The sequence below is a fragment of the Carcharhinus amblyrhynchos genome, chromosome 16 (genome assembly GCF_965287045.1).
Source record: "Carcharhinus amblyrhynchos chromosome 16, sCarAmb.v2.hapA, whole genome shotgun sequence".
In the NCBI taxonomy this organism is placed as follows: domain Eukaryota; kingdom Metazoa; phylum Chordata; class Chondrichthyes; order Carcharhiniformes; family Carcharhinidae; genus Carcharhinus; species Carcharhinus amblyrhynchos.
The window spans coordinates 14368594-14380606 of record NC_137339.1 but is presented as its reverse complement, the minus strand read 5'-3'; the positions used below and the strand labels follow the sequence as shown (position 1 = coordinate 14380606).

General features: G+C 42.0%; 1 protein-coding gene across 1 annotated transcript in view; it reads right to left on the bottom strand.

Annotated features, from left to right (window-relative positions):
* The window catches only part of LOC145353852 (calcium-responsive transactivator-like), a 58882-nt gene that overhangs the window by 12697 nt on the left and 34172 nt on the right, over window positions 1–12013 (bottom strand). Inside the window, exons 10-11 of the mRNA XM_080204741.1 lie at window positions 10798–10925; window positions 3566–3683 (exon numbers count right to left, since the gene is read on the bottom strand). Coding sequence (XP_080060867.1) covers window positions 3566–3683; window positions 10798–10925 — 246 coding nt within the window. The remainder of the gene's footprint in view (window positions 1–3565; window positions 3684–10797; window positions 10926–12013) is intronic.

Below are 12013 nucleotides of genomic sequence, written 5' to 3'. Positions count from 1 at the left end.
TAAGGAAGAGATGTTTGAAGACCAGCATCTCAATTCCTCTCATAATAAAAGCATTCCATAAGAACATAAGAAATAGGAGCAGGAGTAGGCCATCTAGCCCTTTAAGCCTGCCCCGCCATTCAATAAGATCATGGCTGATCTGCAGTGGATCAGTTCCACTTTCCCGCTTTCTCCCCATAACCCTTAATTCCCTTGTCTATCAGAAACCTATCTACCTGTGATTTAAATATATTTAGCGAGGTAGCCTCCACCACTTCAACGGGCAGAGAATTCCAGAGAGTCACCACCCTTTGAGTGAAGAAGTTCCTCCTCAACTCTGATCTAAACTGCCCCCCCCTTATTCTGAGGCTGTGCCCTCTAATCCTGCTATTCTTTCTAAGCGGGAAGAATCTCTCTACCTCTACCCTATCCATCCCCTTCATTATCTTATACGTCTCTATAAGATCCCCCCTCATCTTTCTAAACTCCAACGAGTACAGACCCAGTCTATTTAGTTTCTCTTCATAGGCCAACCCCCTCATCCCCCCATTCCATTAACCTTCTTGATTACATGCTGCACCTGCATGCTAACTTTTTGTGACTCATGCACAAGGTCCGGCATTCTGAAGCCATTCTCTATCGAAGTAATACTCTGCTTTTTTTATACTTCCTATCAAATCACATTTTCCCACCTTATACTCCATCTGCCAAATTTTTGTCCATTCACTCAACCTAAATGTATCTGTCTGCAAACTCCTTATGTCCTCTTCACAACATACTTTCCTACCTATCTTTATGTTGCCCTGAAAATTTAGCTACCATACCTATGCTCTCTACATCTAAGTCATTAGTGAAACTATTAATGCCAAAGGAGACTTGCTGATTATTGATGGATGGATCGTTATTCTAGGCCCAAATAGCAGACACAGGACTGCTGGTGATTACGAAACTATTGTGCGCACTAAGTAAATGCTTTTACATGAGGCTGAGAGAAAAAGGAATAAGTTGAAAGGAAAAACTGAGGAACAACTTAAAAAAAAGATAGGAACCTAGAACAGTTCTAGGGACATGCCCTTCATCCCACAATGTTGTGCTGAACATGATGCCAAATTAAACTAATCCCTTCTGCCTGCCCTTGGTCCATATCCCTCTATTCTTTGCATATTCATGTGCTTCTCTAAAAGTCCCTTAAACGCCCATCGTATTTGCCTGCATCACCACCCTGGTGGCACTTTCCAGACTCCTGCACGTTCTACTCAAAGGTAGCAGAGGCACTTGGATTGGCTCAGTTATTGTTTGCAACTCTGCAAGTAACTACTGAACCTGTCATATGAGGGCAGTTTCAGTGCTTTCCCTCAAAACCCAGAAGTAGAGGGGCTCCATGAATCGTTTCAGCAGGCTGCTATACAGAAATATATTCTTCCAAATTTTTCAAAGTGTCTGTAGTGGCTCTGTCAGGATCTGAACTATACCTTTTTTCCACCTGGAACAGAATTCCATAGAACCACAGAATCCCTACAGTGCAGAAGAATGCCATTCAGCCCATCGTGTCTGCACCTCCTCTCTGAAAGAGCATCTCACCCAGGCCCACCCGCTCCCCCGCCCCATCCCCAGAGCGCTGCACATTCCCCATGGCTAATCCACCTAATCTACACATCCCTGGACACCAAGGGGCAAGTTACTTTAGCATGGCCAATCCCACCTAACCTGCACATCTTTGGAATATGGGAGGAAACCGAAGCATCCAGAGGAAACCCATACAGATACAGTGAGAATGTGCAAACTCCACACAGACAGTGACCCGAGGCCAGAATCAAATCCAGGCGCTGAGAGGCAGCAGTACTAATCACTGTGCCACCCACTCGAAAGGGTTTCAAATCCCACTGATATAGCCACACATTTTCTGTCCAATGTCCTTGCTACCGTTCCTCTTACTGACAATGCTGGGGAATTACAAAAGCCAAGCAGACCAATCCTGGCTTCAGAATGAGAGGTTATACAAGAGCAAAACCCTCAGGCCTGAAAGCAAATCTCATCAGTGCTTACTAGAAGAAATATAAATCAAAATTCCTTTTATTTCAATCTTCCTGCTGAATGGTCCTGATTATTTTTGACAGCAGAGGAACTGATCTGGAACAGTTGGTGAGCAAAAAGGATAAAAATTAAAATCAGGAAGGAACTCAGGCAATCATGCAACTTGGTCCTCTATCCTGGGAGGTTCAAAACTTTGTCCTATTCTCCTCTGTAATACATTTCTTTGTGTATTTTTGGGTTCTTCAAGGTAACTGTTTAGAACACTAGGGAAAACTATTCATTATTAGCATCAGGCACTCCGAAATATGGGATGGTGCAGACAAGGTAAAAATTAAAACTCTCTTGTTAGTTCTTCCCCAGTCTTGGAAGAGTACCTTCTGCACTAATGTGCCACTGCAATTTCCCATACTAACTATCATCACGGCATGTTAAAGGGAAGCTGCTAGCTGGAGCTAAATTAGGAGTAGTTTTGTCAATAAGTACTACTAAGGTTCCCTTTAACTGCAGTACTAACTAACGGCCAGTCGCGAGGAGACAGTCATCCAATCAATTTGTGTCAGTCCCTTCCAACACTCGTTGTTTGAAACTAAGGCATCTCAAGAGAAAAATCTCAAAGTATGGTCATCATAATTCTTCATAAATTTAATTATAAAATCACCCAATGCCTGATTTAACTATAAATGGAGTATGTGGCAAATAGGCTTAGTAGAAACTCAGGATGGTCCAATATCTTCAGCGATTAAAAAAACATAGTTAAGGGAATGGGGTTAATTACAGTTCTTCAGGAAGGGCAACATAACATAGTGTATTGCTCTTCTAACCTGCTTCTGAAAAGTGGGAAGAGAATTATCTGTATACGAGGCACGACAGTTCTATTACCAAAGCAATCATATTCCTGATGGACGGCGCTACAAAAATGGCATTTCAACCCTCACCTCTATCCTTACAATGTTTTCTGTCCAGCTATTGTAGTTTGAAGAGCACAAGTGTCCAAATGCTCAGCTGTTCGGCTAAAAAAAAATCACCCAGCTGATCCAGTCTGCAAAAGATTTTTTTCTGGTGTCCAAAGTGAATTAGTAGAACGAGACTGTAAACAATTTCTCTAACCTGCACCTTGCTTCCTCAGGCTCTCAGGGAACTGATTAATGCTAAGATATTCTGGCAATTTAATAAAACCAATTTAAGAAATGGGGCAGGTGGATGAATATCAGCTCGCCTTGATGTGCCTGCCTAATTAATGCTTGCGTGATTAATTCCACACTGTCCTCAAGCCATTTAGTCGCCTTGATCATTATTAATGATTGCAGAATCCAGGAAAGGGCTATGAGTCAGGGACGCAGCCAGGTTAAAGCATGGAAGGAAAGTTACGGCATTAGAACATTCCTCTTGAATGTGTGCAACCGAGGAATAACTTAAGACGTGACGTCAAAAGGGGCGGCTCTGACTGGACGATTCCCTGAGGGTTGGAGAAGGCCCAAGGGCATCCTGACCAGTCACCAGGTATACCCACTAAAGACGATGTCTCTGATGCCCGAAATTGTGCTGCGCTCACCTGTATGCAGTACCTCCAAAGCTGTGCCAGAGGCCCGTTTCTGATTTGAAGTCATGGTGCTGGCAGTGTTGATTTGCAGTCCCACACTCACGTCTAGCACCTCAGCTGGATTGTTGCACTGAGCACAAAGAGAAAGAACAACTGAAGAGATACATCTTCCAGGGTGTGGGAACAAATCATCAAGTGATTGATTTTTTCACCACTCCTCAGCACAAATAAATATCTTGTAGAGGGAATAAAGCCTCATGAGCACTACATCAAATAAATAGGATTATGTCTCAAGCTTCTAAAGGGACCAAACACTGCAGAGATGCAGATGGATACACTGCGGAACACATCATCAAATGGACGTTGGCACAACATTGGACAACACCGAGTGCTGCTAGTTATTATAGGGAATGTCTGAGTGGTCCCACATTTTGATGCTGTAACTGCTTCCTATCTTCGGGTATCTGCTTTTACCCCATGCTGAAGAATCTGTTGATTGGGTAAGAGAAAGAATAAATTCTTTTATATTATTGTTTTAATGATAATCTGCTTTTTTTTAAAAAAAAATTCAATTTTGGTCTTGTAGGATTCAATACTCAGTCATTTCTGAAAATCTTAAGGAAAACAGATCTATCTTGTAAATAAGCAGGATGTCTGCTGTAGATCTACACTTTGAAATCTGTGCGAACATAGACCTGGGAGTGTATTCAAACAAAAATCTATGCTAACATAGATCTGGGGGTGTATGTAATCAAGTCTTTGATGCAGAACAAGCAGAGAATTCAATAAGCGAGCATTCAGGATTCTTGGCTTTTCAAATAAAGATATAAAACACAAAAGGAAGGAAGTTAAGCTAAACCTTTAAAAGAAATTGGTTGGGCATCAACCAGACAATGCTGGCTAATTCTGGGCACTGTAAATCAAGGCTTTAGAAGGCACAGAAGAAATTTACTAGAATAGTACCAGGGTTACTTTGGTTACATGGAAAAAAATTGAGACTGGGTTTTTCTCCTTACAGCAGTGAAGGTTAAGAAGAGGTTTGCTAGAGATTTGTGAAAAACCTGAACGGGTTCTGATAGGAGTAAAATGATAAAAATTCAGTGTAATGTCTCAGGCCCAACCATCTTCAGCTGCTTCCCTTCATTCATAAGGTCAGCAGTTCACCAATGATGGAATAGCGTTCAGTATCAGTCGCAACCCCTCAGATACTGAAGCAGTCTATTCCACATGCAGCAAGAGCTAGGCATCATTCAAGCTTGGGCTGGTAAGTGGCAGACAACATTCTTGCCACACAAATTCCAAGCAATGACCATCCTCAGCAAGATTAGCCTAACTACCTTCCCTTGATGTACAACTGCATTACCATTGCTGAATCCCCCACTGGCAACATCCTGGGGGTTACCATTGACCAGGAACTTAACTGGATTAGCTACATAAATACTAAGGCTACAAGAGCAGGTCAGAGGGTGTGCATTCTGTCTTGAGTGACTCACCTTCTGACTCCCCAAAGTCTGTCCACCATCTACAAGGTGCAGGTTAAGTGTGTGATGGACTACTCTCTGGTTGCTTGTAACTCTAGCAACATTCAAGAAGCTCAGCACCCACTAGGACAACTCTTTGATTGGCACCCTATCAACAACTTCCCTCCACCATGCACATTATGGCTGGATTATGTAATAACTACAAGATAACTACAGCAGTAAACTTTCCAAGCCTACTTCAACAGCACTCCCCAAACCCACAAAATCTACCACCTAGAAGTACAAGGGCAACAGACACATGGGAACACTATTAATTCCGAGTTCCCCTCCAAGTTACACAGCATCCTGTTACAAATGGGGTGGCACGGTAGCACAGTGGTTATCACTGCTGCTTCATAGCTCCAGGGACCTGGGTTCAATTCCCGGCTTGAGTCATTGTGCAAACTCCACACAGACATTCTCCTTGTATCTACATGAGTTTCCTCCCACAGTCCAAAGATATGCAGATTAGGTTGATTGGCCATGCTAAAATTGCCCCTTAGTGTCCTGAGATGCGTAGGTTAGAGGGATTAGTGGGTAAATATGTAGGGATAAGGGAGTAGGACCTGGGTGGGTTTGTGGTCAGTGCAGACTTGGTGGGCCAAATGGCCTCTTTCTACATTGTAAGGATTCTATGAAATGTAAAGTTTATAAGATTGCTATGGTTCAGCATTGTCTCTTTTAACTTAGAGTAAGATGGAGGAATGAAGGGGGCTCAGTGGCTTGCTCTGAATTCTATCCAACAACAAACTTGGGTAGCTTGGTTGTTTCAGTTTAAAGTGGGGGACCAGGTTATCTTATTTGGAAGGAGATGCAAGATATTTACATGCGTAAAAATGACCTGAGCATTTGTGCTGATGGCAGATAAACTATCAGTTTCCAAGTCACAGGGCAAAGTTAGAAATGACAAGTTTTGCATACTTTAACTGTCAATTTAATTTCAAGCTAGAATATAGTTGCAAGATCCAAAGGGTAGATAATTCGCACTTCCATCTAGATACAAGGCCTATGTGATTTAAATTGCCATGGAGATTGGCTTCGAGAGGGGAAGAGTACATAGAAAGCCATTATAGGATCAGACTGCAGATTTTCCTAAAATATTGTTGAACCATACAGAAAGAACCCGAGGGAGAGCGAGAGTAGAGTCTTTATTGTTCACCATGCAGGCTATGGGTGGGAGTTCACATTTGCAATAAAGAAACAAGTTCATGAGGGTTTCAACAAAACTGGAAGATTCAGTTAGCTTTGGCTAGCGAAAGGCACCCACAATTCATCTCTCAATGTGAAAGACAGTTAAGAGAGCAGAGGTTAGCCAGTTGGGAAAGAAAAATGGAGAGAATAACATTGGACAAATTAGGAGAATTAAGTGTCCACTTAGTATGACAATGGTGGGGAACATTTTGAAAGTTAAAGAAGGTATCACTTCTTTAATTTAGAGTGTAAGTTGCCTACTGGAAAAAAAATGTTCAGTCAATTTTGCTTTTAACTTATTTGTTACAGTAACAGTCTTACAACCTGAAATTGTGATCCTTTCAGTCATTCGTGGAAATTTGAATTTCCTTTGAAAAGTTTTGGGCTCTACAGGATCAAAACAATCCTGACTTTTGCATATGTCACCATTCCTTCATCACTGGGTCAAAATCCTGGAACTTCCTACCTAATATTATCGAGAGAGTATCTTCACCACATGATTGGAGTGGTTCAAGAAAATAACTCATTATCACCTTCTACAGAACATTTAGGAATGGGCAATAAATCCTGGCCTTGCCTATATCCTGGGAATAAGGCATAGGAGCAGAATTAAGCCACTTGGCCCATTGAGTCTGCTCCACCATTCAATCATTGCTGACATTTTTCTCATCTCCATTCTCCTACCGTTTCTCCATAACCGCTGATCCCCTTATTAATCAAGAACCAACCTATCTCTGTCTTAAAGACACTTAACGACCTGGCCTTGAATAACTTGGTCCTAACAATATGCACAACATTTGTTGGTTACTTGCCCAATTCAATTCTTCCAGTGTTCTTTTGCTCAACCTCCCATCTTACATCCTTGTTGAAGCTCATTGAAACTGCTGCTGCACACACTCTAACCCTTAGCATGTTTCATTTGCCCGTCACCCCGACACTCACTAAGCAACACTGGCTCATGGTTGGCCTACAACTTAATTTTAAAACTCTCATTCTTGTGTTGAACTCCTTCCATGGTCATACTTCTTCCTCAGTAAGAAGTCTCACAACACCAAATTAAAGTCCAACAGGTTTATTTGGTAGCAAATGCCACTAGCTTTCAGAGCTTTGCCCCTTCGTCATGTGAGTGATTCGGGGCAAGCTAGTGGTGTTTACTATCAAATAACCTGTTGGACTTTAACCTGCTGTTGTGAGACTTCTTAAAGTGTTTACCCCAGTCCATTGCCAGCAACTCCACATCATACTTCTTCCTATCAGGACTCAGTAGGGCAAGTGCTGTGCATTGTCTGAAAGGATTAGCATCATGCCTTGTCTGAACCCGGTAACCTGCCTGACAACAACTGGATCAAATTATACATTGCAAACATGCTGTTGAGAATGTCTTATCCTCCAAGAGGGGCAATCAGAAGTCTGGTCCGACCCACTTGCGTTGCAAACAGACACAACCATCTCCAATGCGATCCTAGCATCAAATGAAAGTTTCAAGTTTATTTATTAGTGTCACAAGTAGGCTTATATTAACACTGCAGTGAAGTTACTGTGAAAATCCCCTAGTCGCCACAGTCCAGCACACGTTCGGGTACACTGAGGGAGAATTTAGCATGGCCAATGCACCTAACCAGCGCATCTTTTGGACTGTGGGAGGAAACCGGTGCACGCGGGTGAAGCCCATGCAAACAGGGGGAGAATGTGCAGACTCCGCACAGACAGTAACCCAAGCCGGGAATTGAACCCAGGTCTCTGGTGCTGTGAGGCAGCAGTGCTAACCACTGTGCCACCATGCTGCTCAGCTTTCTTTTTTTATATGTCAAATATATCCTTTTGCCTTGTTAACTCTTGGCAAGACACATGTCTGCCAAGACTTAAAATACTGTTCCTTTTTTATGTAGGTTCTTCCAATGCCTCTTCTGTGTGTTGCTCAAGAATGTAAGAAATAGCAAGCACTAAAAAAAATTACCTTAAAATTGTTAATCACAATGTCACAGAGCGGGCCTTCTGTCCACCAGTCTAATCCCACCATAACCCCAACATATTATCCAGGGTTGAGGACAGTGATACATATAGGGTGATTTCCCAACTGTATCTCTACTCTTCAGAGTGAGCCCATCACTGTGGGCATGGTGTTTCTGCATGGTACCCACTTCAACATCTAAAATTGGCGTTTAAAAGAGGACAGAAACTCCAAAATGTTCTTGGCTCTGAATGAGCCAAGTGGCAAAACAAGCCAACAGAGATTGACGGAGGGAGAGTCAGGCAGATAGTCTACCTTTCAATGAACAAATCAGATTCTCCCCACCTCACCAACACCAAACCACCTCCTGGCTTCTTTCTTAGTTGTCCTTCCTCTAACAGCAGTACAAACTTCGAAAATATTACAGGTTAGGAGAGAAGAACAAAATAGTCCTGTTACCAAGATGTCATTTACACATTACTAAATTGGTGACTAAAAAAAACCATCACTGAACTAAGGAGGGAGATGACACCAGGCATCCTTGATCTTCTGAACAAGCACTTTTTTAGGACTGCCAATCAGATCACCACCGCAATCTTCAATGCGCCAGCTAATTAAATGCCAGGGAGCCGGCTCACCCTCCAATTAGGGAAATTTGGGCAAATTCCTGATGGTGAAGGGCAAATGGAAGACATTTCAATACCCAGAGGTTGGCAACCCCACAGGCTGAATGGGAGTCACTGATGTGAATATGTACACGGTAAGGGATGTAAAATAGATGAGTTTATTTTTATGTTTCAGGAAAAAAAACCCACAGTTGCCTGGAGCTTATCTTGGAGCGACAATCCGTCCACAGGGGAGAGAGTGGCCTTAACTATGGCCCACCTGCGACAGTTTGGGTCCAACTGAGACAATCCTTCATGAGATCTATCAGTCCTCCCACACCCGCTACCACCCTGAGCCCAACACATTCATTGCTAACCAGAAATTCCTGTTGGCATGGAAACCAGGGTTTAATAGGTTCATTAATTAACAATAATTGGTCTCAAATGGCTGTCCACTGCTTGCTAGCGGAAGGCAGCTAATTGGACCTTGAGCTGTCCTCATTAAACATAGGTCAAGGCCAGCACTGTGACCACAGACCAGCACTGAGGCCGGCTGTGCCAAATTGCTTGCCCAACTAATGCCAGGCCAGGCCTCGACCCCAATGTGCACGTTCTCACAGGAAAATTCAACCTTATTTGCTTGATAGACAGATATCCACATCTAGATTCTCACCTCTTTATCTTCCTCCAATCAATTAAAAATAAGCTAACGTCACTGCACTCCTTAACTTTCTACTCTGCGCTCCCTCAAGCCCTCGATGGCATGTCCTGCATGCACTGCTCCATCCTCCACTCTTGTATGGAAATAAAGACACACTCTCCCAATTATTTCATTCTTTCTTGGAACCCCAAAGCTATGCTGGCTGCTACCGTTCTATCATCATAAAATCTAGGCTTCTGAAATGCGTGTCACCTGATCGTCACATTTAAATATATTTCAGCTTCCTATATATTTGTGAACCCAAATATAGAGGAAGTCTGCTCATTGGCAGCATCATTTGTCTTTGCCCTTTCTTTACTGTTGTTAAGTTAAAAACACATAAATGTATCCATCGTCTTTGCATAATTCAATGATTTCAAGCATCAACTATTAATGTGCGGATGTGTAAAGATGAAGAAAAAGTAAACCTCCTAGCTTAAAAGAATAGTCAGCAAGAAAACCTGGCAATAGTACACCAAAGGACACAGTCAACTCTTTTTTTCAAAGTAATGCACTAAAAACACCATGGGTGAGATTCTCCCACTTCCCAGCCACCTTGTTCCCACTAGCAGGAGGTGGTGTGTTGTTCACTAGCGGTTGCATTTTCTGGTCCTGCCGCTGTCAATGGAAAATCCCACTGACGTCACCCCACCCTGATGGGAAACTGCGGGTGGAGGTGCGCTCCCGGCGGGACTGGAAAACCCCACTGGCGTGAACGGTCAGAGAATTCCAGCCCACATTTTAGAAATGGACATGTAGTTGACAATTGGAACGATGATTGGAATTTGATTTTATAAATTTCAAGGAGCAACATTGGACAGTAGTCGCTTTTGCTTCCCTCTCCCCACCCACAGCTTTTCAAAACCAAGACTTTATTTTTTAATCATCACAAATTGTATTAAATGGTACCTCTTGTTGGATCTTATAGCATGAAACTCATTAAACTGTTACAGAACGACTCATGCGTAACCCTATTTTTGTGAAGAATTTATTTGCTTGGTTTTGAAAACAGCCAAAAGTTTTGCAGAGATAATCTCTTGGGGTGGGGTGGGGGGTATACTCGTGAAACTAAAATGATTTGCTTTGCCCTAAATATAAAATCTCGCATTTATATATCGCTTTACAAGACCACCAGTTGTCTCAAAGCATATTACAGCCGATGAGATACTTTTGAAGTGTAGTCACTATTGCAATGTAAGAAATGCCAAAATGATTATTTTCTTAAATACTTTTAAAAAGTTGTGCAATGAAGTAAATCACAGGATGATCTATCTTGCCTGTTCATATCCATAAGGCCTCTGTTGTTGAGCTGAAGGCCCTGGCTGAGCAGTTCTGTAACTTCCATATTGCTGTCCCTGTCCCTGTTGGTAGCCTGGATACTGAGAAGCAGTTCCCTGGGTTGGACCTGGAATTTTAAAGCATGGTTTTAACAAGACGCATGACATGACATCATCTTTATTCTTCTTTTAAGATTCAGAAATCAATAGAAACGTAGAGCTACATTTTTAAAAGGAATACACCATGCTAACTGAAATGAAAAATAATCTTAAAATGTACCACTGTAACATGTTTGGATTCTTACACGGTATCCACAAGAGTCTCAAGTGGGTGTGAGAAACTGCAACAGGTACCATATAGAAGTTTCCGATGGCTTTGAATGGCAACATCATGTGGTGTGTCACTGAGTCATGCAGATATATCAACATTTGAAATGAGGTGCCGTTTGCAATGTTATCTTAAACTCAGGGGTTAGGAGATAAAAATGTACTTAGCAATGAAGCTCAATCGCCTGTAGTGCGCTAAGTCTCATTATGAGCATTTTGTCTCAGAAAATATTTGCTGCATGGATGGACATATTTTCAACAACCTGTGGAGTATAATTTATACAGAAAACTACTGCAAACCTCTAAGTTATAAAAAAATTGACATCATCTTTTTAACCCATCTCCCAAACCTTGTCAATAAATGCCTGAAATCTCTGGAAATAGTAGACAACTGGTTTATTTAAACTATCCCTTTTCGCTAAGTTTGTACCTTGAGCCTATAATTTATCAGTTATGAATATGAAAGTACCCAAGACCAGTTGACAATTACATCCTGATCAGGTTAAATATCCAAGATGGCGCCGGAGCAAGGCGACTTCTTGCAAGCTGTGCCCATACCTTCTAATTCTTCTTTTACTCTCGTTCTATGCTTCCAAAACTTCATTCTAACTCTTTTCCATCAGACTTCTAATGGACCTACCTTGCGTTAAGTTAATCTTCCTCTACACCCCAGCTATAAATGTAACAGTACATTCTGCACTCTCTCATTTCCTACTCTATGAACAGTATGCTCTGTATAGAGCGCAAGAAGCAATACTTTTCACTATATGCTAATACATGTGACAATAATAAATCAAATCAATTTAATGTCACTAAAGTTTGAACAGAATTCAAGAGCGGAATTCTCCCTTGACCCCACTGGCGGATTCATTAGGGTGGAACTGGCAGG